The sequence below is a fragment of the Periophthalmus magnuspinnatus genome, chromosome 18, assembly GCF_009829125.3.
Source record: "Periophthalmus magnuspinnatus isolate fPerMag1 chromosome 18, fPerMag1.2.pri, whole genome shotgun sequence".
Lineage (NCBI taxonomy): Eukaryota > Metazoa > Chordata > Actinopteri > Gobiiformes > Gobiidae > Periophthalmus > Periophthalmus magnuspinnatus.
In genome coordinates, this window is record NC_047143.1 from 3,721,718 (window position 1) to 3,736,699 (window position 14,982).

General features: G+C 38.3%; 1 protein-coding gene across 1 annotated transcript; it reads right to left on the reverse strand.

The window, feature by feature from the left end:
- Positions 1-2,871: 2,871 nt before the first annotated feature.
- On the reverse strand, positions 2,872-14,574 carry LOC129457134 (stonustoxin subunit alpha-like). The gene is made up of 4 exons (XM_055229223.1): positions 14,556-14,574; positions 5,392-5,469; positions 4,598-4,644; positions 2,872-3,641 (listed from the first exon to the last, which is right to left on the reverse strand). Exons 2-4 carry the CDS (start codon positions 5,457-5,459, stop codon positions 2,872-2,874), a joined length of 885 nt encoding a protein of 294 aa, XP_055085198.1. The 5' UTR covers positions 5,460-5,469; positions 14,556-14,574.
- Positions 14,575-14,982: the final 408 nt, after the last annotated feature.

Sequence of the window (14,982 nt, forward strand, 5' to 3'; positions counted from 1 at the left end):
GTTAGTCACTCTTACATTTTGGTTTAAAAACAATTTTCTTGTGACGAATTAATAAAAAATTGTCTTCACTATGTGTCTGGTTTACAAAAAATGTGTTTTATGTGTTTTTAAATCACAGTTTTGGTTTTGTTTCATGTTTTATATATAAAAAGGCTCATTTTTTGTGTTTGTTTTATTTTCTCCTCTCACCAGCTCGGAGGAAAATGTTCACCAATCAATCAGAGGCAGAATGCAGCGCACAGGCGGTGAATCTGTTCATGGTTTTTGTTTATGTTTACACACTGTTTATCCCACTTTTCATTTTCATTTTGGTCGTGGGCTTTCGACAATTCACATCCAAAACTTCAGCTACAAGCAACTTTGAAGTCTTCACCCTGAACCTGATCATCATGGAGATTTTAAGTATTGTAGCTGCGTATGTTTACCGCAGTGGGTACTTCTCTGCAAAATCTAATGTTTTGTTAATTGGAGAAACTCTTGCCTCGGTGACTGTAACAGGGCAGATAATTTTCCACAGCCTCACCTGTGTGGACCGCTACCTGGCCGTGGTTCATCCAATCAAATATCTGCATTTAAAGAAAAGAGGTGGAGTCAAACTTAGAAATATTATCATTGGCTGCACATGGGTGATTAGCTTTGTCCTTGCAATCGTTGCATATTTTACCGGATCATACATCTTCCTGTTTTTTTATGTTGTATTACAGCCAGTTCTGTCCATTCCTGTTGTGTGTTTCTGTACTGTCTCTGTCCTCTGCGTTCTCATTCGTCCACGACCGGGTGAAGTGGGCGGGGACAGAAGAGCTTTAGACAAATCAAAGCGTATGGCTTTCAACACCATGCTGACCACCCTGGGAGCTCTGTTGTTAAGGTGTATAATCATGTTTTTAGCTAACATTATGGCCCTTTTCCCAGCCTTAGATGTGGAAATAAGATGCTTGGTGTCAGTTTGTTCTTATTGGTTTTCTCTCCCCAGTAGCCTCATGTTACCACTGCTCTTTCTGCACAGAGCACGAAAACTGTCCAAGTGACACTGAAAACATGATTTATTTTTAAGAGACAGTAATGCTATGTTTTATTTACATATTATTCACTGACTATAATCCTATTACTGTCTTTATGCTTTTGCAGAATGCTGTTAGAGGTTGTGGTTATGTTTTTCTTTTTTGTTTTTTTTGTTGTTTTTTTTTATGATGAAAATATACTTTTGTCTGTTTTAGATTTGAGTTCCCAAAAGCTGCGAAGTTTGTTTTGATACAAATGGACCATGCATTTTTCTGATTGGTTAATCCACCAGTGAATCACAGCCATCTCAAATCAGGAAAAACAGAATATGGTTACAGACCCACACATTTTTGTAAAGTTTTGTCAAAGTGTTTAGAGTTACACAGACCTTTGTCATTCATTTGACATAATGAGGTAATGAAATGAAAGTGAACACAACCTTGAAATGATTGCTGGGTTCTGCAGATTTTTGTTAAATTAAGATTGTTGTTTAAATATCAGGTAATTTACTTCTACGAGGTATTAACTGATAACACGTAACATTGAGATCACCATGTTACCTTTTATTGTTTTGGTTTAAATTATTTTATTTTAAATTTTTTTACTTTAAGCAAAGGAGTGCCGCAAGGCTCAATTTTAGGCCCGCTACTTTTTATTATCTTTATTACTTTGATTGGTTGCAATTTAAGAAAAAGCCTCATACATTTATATGCAGATGATGCAGTTTTGTATGGAAGTGCTCCCTCTGCTGATCAGGCACTTAAAAAATTGCAACACAATTTTAATGGGATCCAAAATTCTCTTGAAAATCTTAAATTATCATTGAATGCAAATAAATAAATGCAAAAAAAAAAAAAAAAAAAAACCCTAAAAACAAACAAACATGTAAGCTACAAATCTTTATACATTAAATGGCACAATATCTTGGGTTTTGGCTTAATGAAAATGTATCTTGTAAAATACATATATATCTCAGAATTTTGTAACCATTTAACATTGAATTTATCTTTTTATTACAGAAACTAAAATTTTATTTCATTAAACTTTAAACCTCTGTACAGTCTATGAAAAAGGAGGTTGGCCATCGCTACACAACACTGTATACATTATTATTATATTTTTGTTGTTTTTTTAATAAGGCACTACTTGATACTGACTCAACATCTCACTTGTTTGTTAAATTTTGATACGAGAACTTTTAATACAAGATCTCACGACTAATGCACTTTAATAATCTGGTGATAAACATTTATAATCACACCTGCTCCTGTTTTTAGTATTTTAAATGGACTTATGCAGTTAATTGTTTTGTTTGTTTGTATTTTTCTGTATTTTAAACGGGAGACCCATGAGAAGGGCAGTCTGAATGCTCTCTCTGGGCTCTCACTATGTAAATAAAGATAAATGAAATAAAACTATGTATTAACATGTTTTATAAGTTTCACTTTCGTTTCTGATGCTCTCCGCCTTAAGTCGCTCCCCCTTCAGAGCGCTATCACAACACAGTCAGCTGCATCTCGCTAATGAAACTACTGCACATCACACCAGGTTTGTCAAGTTCCCGTGTACAGTTTTGTGGCAGGTTTTTGTATATTAATGGAGAATTGTCGTGTGGGAGCATGGGTGACGTGGACTTGTGGGCGGAGCCTCGTACAGAATCTTGCAGCTAACCATCAGGAGGGTCCAAATAGGGCCTGGGAGAGATCAGTAAAATACTCAAACGTGCATGGATGACACCGGAAACCAATTCAGACATGTTTTTGATGAGAGAAATTGATAAAAATAATACAAATCGCATAATAGTCCCTCTCTAATTAAGCAAAATCTGGCAGTAGAATCACATTTTAGAATCTGATAACAACCAACACTTTAAAATATTAAGTGCCATGGGAAGACACTGAATGCACACATGAAAAGAAGAAGAATTAAAACAGAGCTGATAGAGAAAAGTTGAAGAGGGGCAGGTTCAAAAAACTCCTCAGGGACAGGTTCAGGTTCCTTAGCTCGCTTCCATGCAGGCATCATCTTTTGAGAAAGCCGCGGTGTTACCAGGGAGACCGAGTTCCCGACCGATCTCTGAGCAAACACGATCCACACCCCAAAACCAGGAAACAAGGGCTGGGTGAACTTCTCCCTAAAAGTGTGGAGATGGGACGCTCTTCCTTCATCAAGAATCTCATAAAAAGATAGAATCCCTTCTTCGTAGTCCAGGTAAATGCCCACTACGCCTGAGATAAACCCTGCAGAACCCACGCCCACATTTCCAGCAGAAAACCCAACAAGACCCGTAGAGATGCGTCTGATTGGCTCTTGAACGTTGCCATGACAAACGTAGAAGTGTCCGTCGTAAATCCGCAGACTCCAGGAATAGCTGTCGTCGCCGAATACAGCCTGAGAATACTTTCCAAAATGATTGAGTTTGTAAGTCATTGCGATGTCAACCCAGTCTTTCCACTCCACCTCGAAGTAGCATCGCCCACGCAGATCCGCGGAGCCCAGGATTTGATGGTAACGTTGGTAGCGTTCCGGGTGGTCTGGGTACGGCTGCGTTTCTCGAACCAATGTGGCCGTGCGGTTGTTCTCGGACACTAGGAGGCGCCTGTGGGCTGTGTTACGGTCCAGTGTGACATGAACGAATTCTGAGGGAGACAAAAATAGTGAAATATGAAATGACATTGTAATTCCATTTAGACAGTTATTTTCTCTCTGTCATCTCCCAGTGAGTCATTTGCCACCTGCACCAATCATGCTAGTCGTTAGCTTGACTATATTTAATCTAGCTATTACTCTTTCAGTTAATCGATTAGTCAGGAGCTAATCGATTAGCACCTGGATGCCTCCCTGGAGAGGTGTCCCAAGCATGTCCCACCAGGAGGAGGCCCTGCAAAAGACCCAGAACAGGAGGGACTATCTCTCATGGCTGGTCTGGGAACGACTTGAGCCACGCCACTGGAGGAGCTGGAGGAAGTGTCTGGGGTGGGAGAAGTCTGGGAGTCCCTGCATAATCACCTCCCACTGCCCCTGACACGCTGATCCAGGATAGTAAACGTCACTTTTGCACTTGTACAATTACAGGTGTTTTATTGTTAAGAAATGTATACTTTCCAGCTGATGTCATCCACATTCCCTGGGGGTGTGATGCTAACTGGAGGCACTGCTCTGTCTGAAATTCTGTTACTCAAGTTAGACTTTAAGCTGTGGTTTGGCTTCACACAATGTGACCAGAAGGAACTGAATGAGTTTAGGAGATTTGTGTTGTTTAATAAGTCTCTCAAAGATCAAATTACAATCACAAGCTAGCTAGCATTAGCCAACAGTTTCAGCTAATCACTCTCACCTTTTTGTTGAAAATCAAACTCTTAAACCCCGAACACTCAGATTGATAACATGCTCGTAAGATGTCGTGTTTAAATCCATGTTCTATAGTTTTGTGAGTTTTCAGATCGTCTAAAACCATCAGGCTGTGTTTCCCTGGTGTTTAAATATTGATTTATTTTAGCGTGACACGACATTTCTAATACACAAAGAACCGAGCAGGAAGTGTGTGTCCGCACTTTTTGGCCTATAGACTCCTGGTGTATCAAAGGATCTTTACCTGGACTCCTCTGGACGGGGGAGCGCGCAGGGAGCTGTAATGAAGGCCTGGAATACAAAATGGCTGTCAGTCCAAAAAAGAAAACCACCGTAACTCACTAAACATTTGACTCTCGTATCGTAGTATATAATTTAAGAACAGGTTAAGAATTAAAATGGAAAAGTAAACTTCAAAGTAATGATGTGTTCACGTTCATGTCGTATCATGTCTGTGAGGGAGGGAGGGGCAGGTTTCACTTCTGCCATCTACTGGTTTAACCTCCTGAGACCCGAGCTTTAATCAAATAAAATAATAAAAAAAATAAGTAAATAAAAAATAAAATACAAATACAATAAAAATAATAATAAAAACAAATAAAAATAAAATAATTAAATAAAAATAATTAAATAAAAAAAAATAAAATAAAAATAAACAAAAAAAATAATATTCTAAACTCTTAGAAATATTCAAAATTGAACATGTTCTTGTTGCTGTTCTTCTAAAAATTTGCACTGTGGCCTAAACAATCCAAAATGTGTTGTCCACAGATGAGGACACCAGGTCTCAGGAGGTTAAAAACGTACACATGGCAGCTTTAACATGCATTGTCCTAATTAAATAAATACAAATAGTGACATTAAAAGTGACAATTCTGCACTTTTGTGGCTTATTTCACTTCCTTAGAGTGAAATAAACCTCAGATAATACTATTAAATGCTATTATGCTAAATGCTACTTCAAAAAAATCTATAGAGTTGATAGTTGATATTGCCTACCACAGTGTTCCTGGACTGGACAGCAGAGGGCGCTCTTACCCTTCAAGGCGTGCGTTCACTGAGCACATGAGAGCAGAGAACAGGAGCGTCAGGATCTGCTGCTCCATTGAAATCCACCTTGAATGAATGAATGAATGAATATTATTTATTTGAGCAGACATAATAAAAACAAACAAAAACAAAACAGTGTACACCCAGATCCCAAGTTTTGTACAAAAGTTTGTGCTCAAAAGGAGTAAGCAGAAGTAAAATACTTGTGTGCGCTTACCCCCCATATTTAACTAAGTAACACCATTTAGATTACATTGCAGTAGCAAACATAGATACATTCCTTCACCATCTGTGCGTGTGTATGTGTGTGTGTATGTATGTAGTGTGTACGTGTACAACATCCATACACATGCACACACACACACCGGGTGTGCATGTGCATGTGTATGCAAGTAAAGTGTATGTGTGTATCATTCAAACACATGCACATACACACCGGGTGTGCATGTGCATGCATGTAATGTGTGCGCCTAATGTGTACGTAGAGTAAAGACTCGCTAAATTACAGTTCATACAAAGTACATTGCAGCAGTAGATAATGAATGACAGAATTATTAACAACCAACAAAATGATGAGCATTCATAGTTTTACTATGATCCTTCTTTAGTAGCATAGTTTTTGAATATATTTAATCTGTATAGTCGTTTGAAGTTTACTAGAGAGTTACTACATTTTAAATTTTCTTCCAATTCATTCCAAAGATCAACTCCACGTCGGGTAATGAACATACTTTTTAGGGTAGTACGAACACACTGTTTCCTAAGATTCATTTGTCCCCTCAGATTGTATTTATTATCTCTAATTTGAAACATGCCTTGGATATTATTTGGGAGCAGATTGTACCGTGCTTTATATACAATTTGTAGAGTTTTGAATTTGATTAGATCTTCAAATTTAATTATTTTTGACTTAAGAAACAGAGGGTTTGTATGTTCCCTGTACCCAGCATTATGAATTATCCGTATCGCCTTTTTTTGAAGAATGGATATAATATTAATATTTGTTTTATAAGTATTTCCCCACACCTCTATACAGTAGTTAAGATAAGGCAATATTAATGTACAATATACAGTATAAAGTGCTCTTTCATCCAGCAAACATTTAGATTTCCTCATAATTGCGATGGATTTGGCCATCTTGTTTTTTACTGCAGTTAATTGAGGCTTCCAGCAAAGTTTATGGTCAAGAATAACTCCAAGGAAATTATGTTCACTCACACATTCAATGATTTCATTATTTATAGTCATCTTGAGTTCAGTGTCAATTTTTTTGTTACCAAGTACCATGAATTTAGTTTTTTTCAGATTTAGCGACAATTTATTACAGTCAAACCATTCTTTTAGTTTATTCATTTCCCTGGAGACCTCTTCCATCAACTGTTGCAAGTTTTTCCCAGAGCACAGAATTGTAGTGTCATCGGCAAAGAGCACCAATTTAAGCTTTTTGGAGATCGAACACAGGTCATTGATATATAGTAGGAAGAGAATTGGGCCAAGTATAGAACCCTGAGGCACACCGCAAGTGATGTGCCTCAGAGTGGAAGAATACTCGCCCATCTGGACAAATTGCATTCTGTTTGATAGATAAGATATGAGCCAATGCAGTGGGTTGCCACGTATTCCATTTTTTTCTAATTTATGGATTAAGATCAAGTGATCAATCGTATCAAATGCCTTTTTTAGGTCAATAAAAATTGCAAGAGCATATTTATTTTTTTCTATACAATTGCTCACCTCCTCAACCAAGTCGATCATTGCAAGTGAAGTGGAACGGTTTTCTCTAAAGCCGTATTGGCTTTCGTGTAGAAGATTGTTTTTATTGATATAGTTGTTGAGTCTATCACTGAAAAGTATTTCAAGAATTTTTGATAGCTGAGGCAGCAGAGAGATAGGTCTGTAATTAACAAAAGAATGTTTGTCACCATTTTTAAATATTGGCAGTACTTTTGCAATTTTCATTTTTGATGGGACTCTAGCGGTTACAAAAGACAAGTTACAAATGTGTTTTAATGGTTTAACAATTTCATGTATGACGTGTTTAATTAAGCTCATATCCAAGCCATCACAGTCCTGTGATTTTTTGCCCTTGAACTGACCCACAACCTGCAGGATCTCCAGCTCATCGACAGGGCTGAGGAAAAAGGAACTCGAGTTTAGATTTCTGCAGGAAGCAGCTTGTCCACCCTGGGTATTGCTCGACGGTTGAATTGATTTGGCAAGTTCTGGCCCAATCTCGACAAAGTACTTATTGAATCCTTCAGCCACTTCTTGCATGTTTACGATTGTCTTATCATTGTGTTTATAATATTCAGCAATGCAATTGTTTTTTGGCCTTGCACCAATGATCTCATTTAATACTTTCCAGAAACCTTTAATATTGTTTTTGTTGCTGTCAAGCAAAGTCCTATAGTAGTTTTTCTTACATTTCCTCATTATATCTGTTAATTTATTTTGATACTTTTTGTATCTAATTTCAGATTCCTTGGTTTTAGTCTTAATGAATTTTTTATATAGCATATTTTTCTTTTTACAGGCGTTAACCAGGTCACTCGTCATCCATGAGTTACATTGTTTTTGTTTGATATGCTTTGTTTTTAACATAGGACAATGGAGGTCAAGACATGATTTAAAATCGATTATAAAATTATTATATGCAGTGTCTACGTCACTTGCGTTTAGAGTTTTTCCCCATTTTTGAGACTTAAGACTTTGCTTGAGAGCATTTATGGATTCACTTGACACTTTCCTTCTATAATTACCTGTGTTTGTATCATACTGTAATGTTTTTTTGATGTTAACCTCAAAAAGCATAAAAATCGGTAGGTGGTCAGTAATATCATTGATTAATATTCCACTAGTCATTTTGTCATTGATGATATTTGTGAAAAAATTATCAATTAATGTAGCACTGTGTACAGTCACTCTCGCTGGTCTGGTTATTTTCGGGTGCAGCATCATACTATACATTGTATTAACAAAATGTTCAATTTGGCTCTGAGAGTTCACTTTCAACACATCAATGTTGAAGTCCCCACAGAGAATTAGATCTTTCTCATAAGGATTTGAAAATAACTTTGACTGTTTCAGTAAAAGAGTCTATATTTGAATCAGGAGCTCTATAAATGCAACTCACCCGTAAATTCTTAGTTTTGCACATTTCAATTTCAACAGTGATACATTCGAAAAGGTTATCAATTGCTACTGACATGTTGTCAATCTGTTTGCTTTTAAGACTTTGATGGACATAAATGGCCACACCCCCACCACTTTTATGTTTCCTTTTAGTGTTATATATTATGTAATTGTCCAAAATAAATTCATTATTTGATTCATCTCGCAGCCATGTTTCAGAAATAGCAATAATGTCAAATGATACATTTAGTTGCTGGAGATAATTTTGTATTTCAAGGAAATGTGCGTTTAAACTCCGACTATTAAAATGTATTATAGATAGCATTTCAGCTTGATTATCTTTATAAGGCAGGATACTTTCTCTCAAGTCATGATGATATTTACAGTTTCCTGTCAGTGCACTTAAGAGGTTATTATCAGGGTCAGTCTCATTCAGTATATTATGGGTACAGTCATTGTCATTACGTCATTGTCATTTTGTTCCCAAATCCCATCCTCCGTGTCGAAGAATGAGTTGTTATTTGACCCAGTCATGTAGTGCATTAATTGTTGAAAATTTCACATTCATTTTAATTTATCCAAGTCACTAATGTCCTTTACCCACAGAACTTTGGCTTGCTCTGGAGATCCTAGTAGTTTAATGAATACTTTACAATTAAATGTCCAAGTTGACTGGATTTTGTTCTGTTTTCTTAGAAATCTAGCTTCTCTGGCAATGTCTGCATTTCTTTTCGTTAAATGATCATTCAGGTACACATTCGTCCCCTTTAACTTCTTCCCCTGTTTCATGAGTACATTTTTTTGCTTTCGGTTTACAAACCTCAGTATGATCGCTGGCTTAGTCTGGTTGTTTCTTCTTGGCAATATGTGACATGCTTCAATGTCCCTAGAGTAAATAGTGATCCCTTTGTTGTCCAAAAAAGAGATGGCCTGTTGTTCGATGGAGTCCAGGTCCGGCTGTGTCGCCTCCGTCTCCGCAGTCGCAGCCGCTCTTGCGTAGGTGCGGGGCTTGGCGTTAAGTCCGGTGATAACGACATCATTTATTCGTGAGTACTGTTCCATATCCGCCACTCTTTCTTCAAGCGCCAGTATTTTTTTGTCCTTCTCCTCATTTTGTTGCTTTAGCATTTTTATTTCAAACATTAGTTCCACAATTTGTTTCTGCTGTTTCGAAATGTTAGCGATGTCTTCAGTCATCCGTTGCAGTGATTTCTGTATATCTTCCATGTTCATTGATTGAGATGGACACCTTTACCCTGTAAGTTCATTCACACGGGCCGTCAAGTTGTTTCAGAGGTGCAGGGTTTTCAGCCCAAGGCTGATCTCGCTGGCCATGGTGAGTTTCAATGTCCGTGCGTCGTCCCGTTTCTTTCCCGTGGTTCTCAAGTCGTGTCGCTGCCCAGTAGCTGCTGTCTAGCCAAACAAGCACTAGCAGCTGATTAGCTTACCGGTTAGCTGGCACTTCGGGAAGAGTCACAGTTTTTATCCAGGACAGAGAGTTAAAACTTTCCCAATCTGACGGCACAGATTCTGTGATGGATTTAGGCAATGGTGAAGTTAGATACAGCCTGTTTATCTAACTTTTTTGCTACTTTTCGCAGCGCATATCAACAGCGTGCAGCGTGCACCGGAACCGGAACCGGAATGGGTCCATTTCTTAGCTCCTTCAGGTCTTCATCGAAAAGAGTAACAAGAACAAAGGCATGAGAGATACAGCCGTCTTTTTCCTGGTTTACTTCTTTCTTTCGTCCATATTAAAGCCAGATTTTGTTGCTGTCAATGTGCAACTTTTCAACGAGGGGATCTGCTACCTGATTGTCGCCACGGTGATATTTTTGCTTTGCCCGAAATGTTCCCAAAGATGACACGAAAGCCGTAGTATGCATGTTTTTGTTTTTTGTTTTTTTTTTCATTATGGATGTTTTTATATAGCACTGAGCAACATAGTGCGCTGTAAACGGGAAAAAATAGATCTAAGAGAGCTAAAAAACAGGACAACAGGGAATCAACCAAAACATGAACGCCCTTCGAGACAACTGTTGTTGTGATTTTGGGCGTTACAAAAATAAATGAATTGAATTGAATTGAATTGAATTGAATCTGAAGCTAGAAGGAAAGGTGTAACTATAACTGACACAGCGGGTGTGTGTGAAAAACAGTTTGAGATTCCTGTCTATTTTAAACCTACTAACACTTTATGATAGAAACTGGTTCACCCAAAGAAGAAAACCCTGAGATATAAACAAAGTAATGTTGTCTACTTCATTCAGTGAAGAGTGCAGAGAGCGTTACACTGGAGAAACTAAACACCACTCCATAAAAGAATGAACCAACACCATCGAGAGAGCAGCTCAGGGCCACAGTCTGCTGTTCATCTCCATCTCAAAGACACTAACCACTCCTTTGAAGACAGTGAAGTTCAGATCTTTGCCAGAAAAAATAAAGAAAAGAAATGGTTTGAGAGGAGAGTTAAAGAAGATATTTTTGTCAGGAAAGCGAATCCATCTTTGAACAGGAATGGTGGGCTTAGACATAATCTCTCACCGATCTATAACTCTATCCTCAGACCCAAAATAAACAACAAAGAGAACAATAGGAGGCCATCAAGGGTTGAATAGGATCGTTAAGGCTGAAAACTGAGACAGTTTCAGTGTCGTTAGCTCCTCCCTTCAGACAGATATAAGGCAGTGTCAGGATCAGGAACGAGCGAGAGAGCAGGAACCTGGGAAGTAGCAAAATCCAGTAAGAGACGAGCAGGCAGGCAACAAAATACAAAACTGAGCTGGAACATTCACGTTCGACGCGCGGACGGTCTAGCACCGAGTGTCTTCTGCCGAGCCCTCATGTACTCGGCAGCAGGTGGAGGTAATTGCGCTGATGTTCGGGAGAAGCCAGGAACTCCACCCAGCTCCAGGTTCAGACAGGTAGGGGAGGGGGAGAGCACACAGGGGCTGTGTCCCGATTCGCCAAACTGGCCTTAGATTCACCGTTGGAAGTATGCATTGAAGGGCAGTTACGTAATTTCCGGCGTGACAAGGGCTGTCCCATTTCAACACACCCTACTGAATGCACCCGACTAACCTGCCCTTCCCTTTCCACCGTTTCCATGGAGATCGGACGTAACTGAAGCGTGCATCCATGCACACTTCACGCACTTCTATATCCCATCATGCACCGTGACTACGCAAGAAACAGAAGAAAATGGAGTCCGTTGCGCAATACACATTCAAATGTTCGTACTGGTTTACCTCATCTACAACAGAGCGATATGAAACTGTTAAATCTGAATAAAGATCTGTACAGTGTGTTTGATGATTAAAAAGGAATTACATGGAATAAAGGAATGTGCAGTTATTGCTAGACAATAAGAGACATTTTTATCATTAAAAATTATTACTGCAATAAGAATAATGTAAGAATGTTTGTTTCTATTGTAAGTGTCAAAGACCAAGAGACTGAAACGTAAAGTCAGAAGAGTTTAATAATGTGATAAGGTAATGTGAACAATGAAGCAACGGACTCTGAGGAAAGGACAGAAGAGAGTCCTCAGACGAAAATCTTCATGAGTTCCGGTACATTCCATACGTCTGCGCCCCTCGTGGGCACGTGTCATTTACCTTCGTGTTAGTAAATCAAGACACTAGCTTGATGTAGCACTGCACTGCTAGAAAATACCTTATAATAATCAGATGAAAAGAACTGGCACGGCATAGAAGGGAAACAGCGCCCTCTACTGTTATTAAAGTGGTGTAGCCACTGGCCAAAATACCGAACCATTGAACTGCAATATCCCACTTTATGTACAACTAATCAGTGTTCTCTGGTTTATAGACTATGAATGTAAAAATGATACTGTTTCCTCTGTCTCTGTTATTACGTTTTCACAAGGTATATTTTGTTTAAGTTATGAAGTAGCTACAAATGAGTGAAAAAAATCACCTCGAACGTTATATTTACCTATTGTGAGGAGGACAGATTCTCGACCGGAACCTTCAAACTACACTTTGAAGAGTACTTCGAAGGGACCCTTCAAAGGGTGCATTTGGCAAATTGAGACACGGCCAGGGAGACAGATAAAACAGGGATCATGACAATTACACAGACTGTAAGTGGGCTTGCATCTCCACAAACCTGAGCTGAGAGCAAACCTGAGAGCTGAAATGGTCCAAGTGATTGTAGTGAAAGTGTGTGGAGTGTAAAAACACAATGGAGCACTTTCTGTATTATCAAATGACATTTTCAGACTTTAAATCGTGCAAAGGGGATCTCCAAGGTCAAACCAATGTTGTCCTCTCATTTACAGTCAAATTTAACATATTCATTTGATATAATCCGTCCTCTTTTAGTGCATGCTTTTATTATGATTTTGATGAAATGTCGAACAGATTAGCCTAAAAACAGAACAATTTTAACAAGAGATTTGATGAGAAATTAGATGGAAAATGCAAAAGCGACATTAAAATCTATAGAGTCACAACATAAACTGGTTCAAATGATAAAACCAACCAGAATCACCAGGACTGCTCAACCCTTATTAGATTTAATCCTCACAAACAAGTCACCAACCGATAACTTTATGACAGGTTCATCACGTCATAATACTTACACTGACGGTCAGAAAATTGACAAAGAATCGACGAGAGGGTGTTTTTATTGTCCCAAATGTTAAGAATCACCGAAGGGTCATTTCCAAAAAACAAACTGCACATATTTGAGAAACATAAATGAGATTTTTCCACAAAACTCAAGGAAGTGGCTCAAGGAAAGTCAACAATGTGAACACTAAACTGTCCTGGGATGTAGAGTGGACAGATATGAAAAACACTGCCTGGCCAAAAAAAAACAACTCACCACCAAAAAAAAGGTCAGGCACTCTAATACTGGCATAGTTTCGATTTCGCTTCTGCAAGATTTATTTCCATCCAGTGTTGCATAAATTTTTCACCTGTTGCATTGATGCTGGTCGAGTCTGACGCTGCTCAAAGCTTCTCCAGCACAAAGATTCTCAATGGGGTTAAGGTCTGGACTCTGTGGTGGACAATCCATGTGTGAAAATGACGTCTCATGCTCCTTGATCCACTCTGTCACAATCTGAGCCCGATGAATCCTGGCATTGTCGTCTTGGAATATGCCCATGCCATCAGGGAAGAACAAATCCATTGATGGAATAACCTGATCATTCAGTATATTCAGGTGTCAGCTGACCTCATTCTGCTGAACCTAGACCGGACCAACTGCAGCAACCCCAAATTATTCGCTGAGTTAAATCCAGGTGGCGACTTTTTTTTTGGCCAGGCAGTGTATGTTTATGCATGTTCTTACCTATGCCTTTTACAGGTTTTTTTTTCTCACTCTCTAACAAGAAATCAGACAAAACCTTTCCTGTTTTAGGTCAATTAGGATTACCAAAATTATTTCTATTTGCTAAATGCCAGAATAATAAGAGGATTTTTTTTTTTTTTTACTTTTTTTTTCTATATAATGTATGTAAACTTCTGGTTTCAGCTGTATGTACATGTTCCTACCTGTGCCTTTTATGTGTGCGCCTTTTACTAACTTGTTTTTTTTCTTTTTTTTCTTACTAAAACCTTTTAAAAGCCTAACCAGGGATGAGGCCTAGAAACCTTATGTACACGAGCATCACTTTAAATATTTGGTGGACATGTTTAACTGTACTGTCCCGGTCAAACAAACCAACAAACCAAAAAAATAAATAACGTAGAACAGAGTGTTTTCAGTTTGAGAGATGAACTCAGCCTAAATATGCAGAGTTTGTGTGTTAAATATGAGAATGAAACAAAACACAACTCCAGAAAACAGCCTAATATGTGTAAAAACCATAACTATTTTGCATATAAACACTTAAATGTGTTTCCGTGGAGACAAGCAGATGATGCACTCCCCGGCAGGAAATGTCGCACACCTTAAAGTATTTCCCAATTCTGTGCTCTGTTCTTGTAGAAATAAAACCAAAGCATGACATAGTAAAAATATAAAGCATGTTGATGAATGAGACTTACCTTGTCGTTCGGCTGATCTCCACCAGGAAATGTTCAGTGAAGGGGAAACTTTTACGACCTGGCGTGAAAACAGATCAAAGTCTAACAGGGCTTCAGCTCCAGACGACACAAACCGACAACTATTGTGATAAAACCGGCTCCTTTTTTCCTGTTCACCTTATCCCGCCCGCCCCCTTTCGCTGTAAATGCTCCAAACTGTGCTTTTTTTGTGTGTTTTATCATTTCTTTATCAACAGGTTCTTTTAATATGATTACATAAAGGTCCCATATTATACAAAATGTACTCCTGTGAGCTTTAAGTCATGTTATAATGTCGTTACCTCCTCAAAAACAGACCTGGAGTTGTGTTTTGTTTCATTCACACATGTCTGAGTAACACTTTATTATTAGTCTGTTTAAATCTCCAAACCTAAAAACTCTCTGTTCC

Excerpts from the sequence above, each read along its gene's own strand:
- LOC129457134 (XM_055229223.1), bottom strand. The coding sequence starts at position 5,459 with ATGGAGCAGCAGATCCTGACGCTCCTGTTCTCTGCTCTCATGTGCTCA. Across the intron at positions 4,645-5,391 it reads GTGAACGCACGCCTTGAAGG|GCCTTCATTACAGCTCCCTG; the intron begins GTAAGAGCGCCC and ends TTTGTATTCCAG. Across the intron at positions 3,642-4,597 it reads CCCCGTCCAGAGGAGTCCAG|AATTCGTTCATGTCACACTG; the intron begins GTAAAGATCCTT and ends TGTCTCCCTCAG.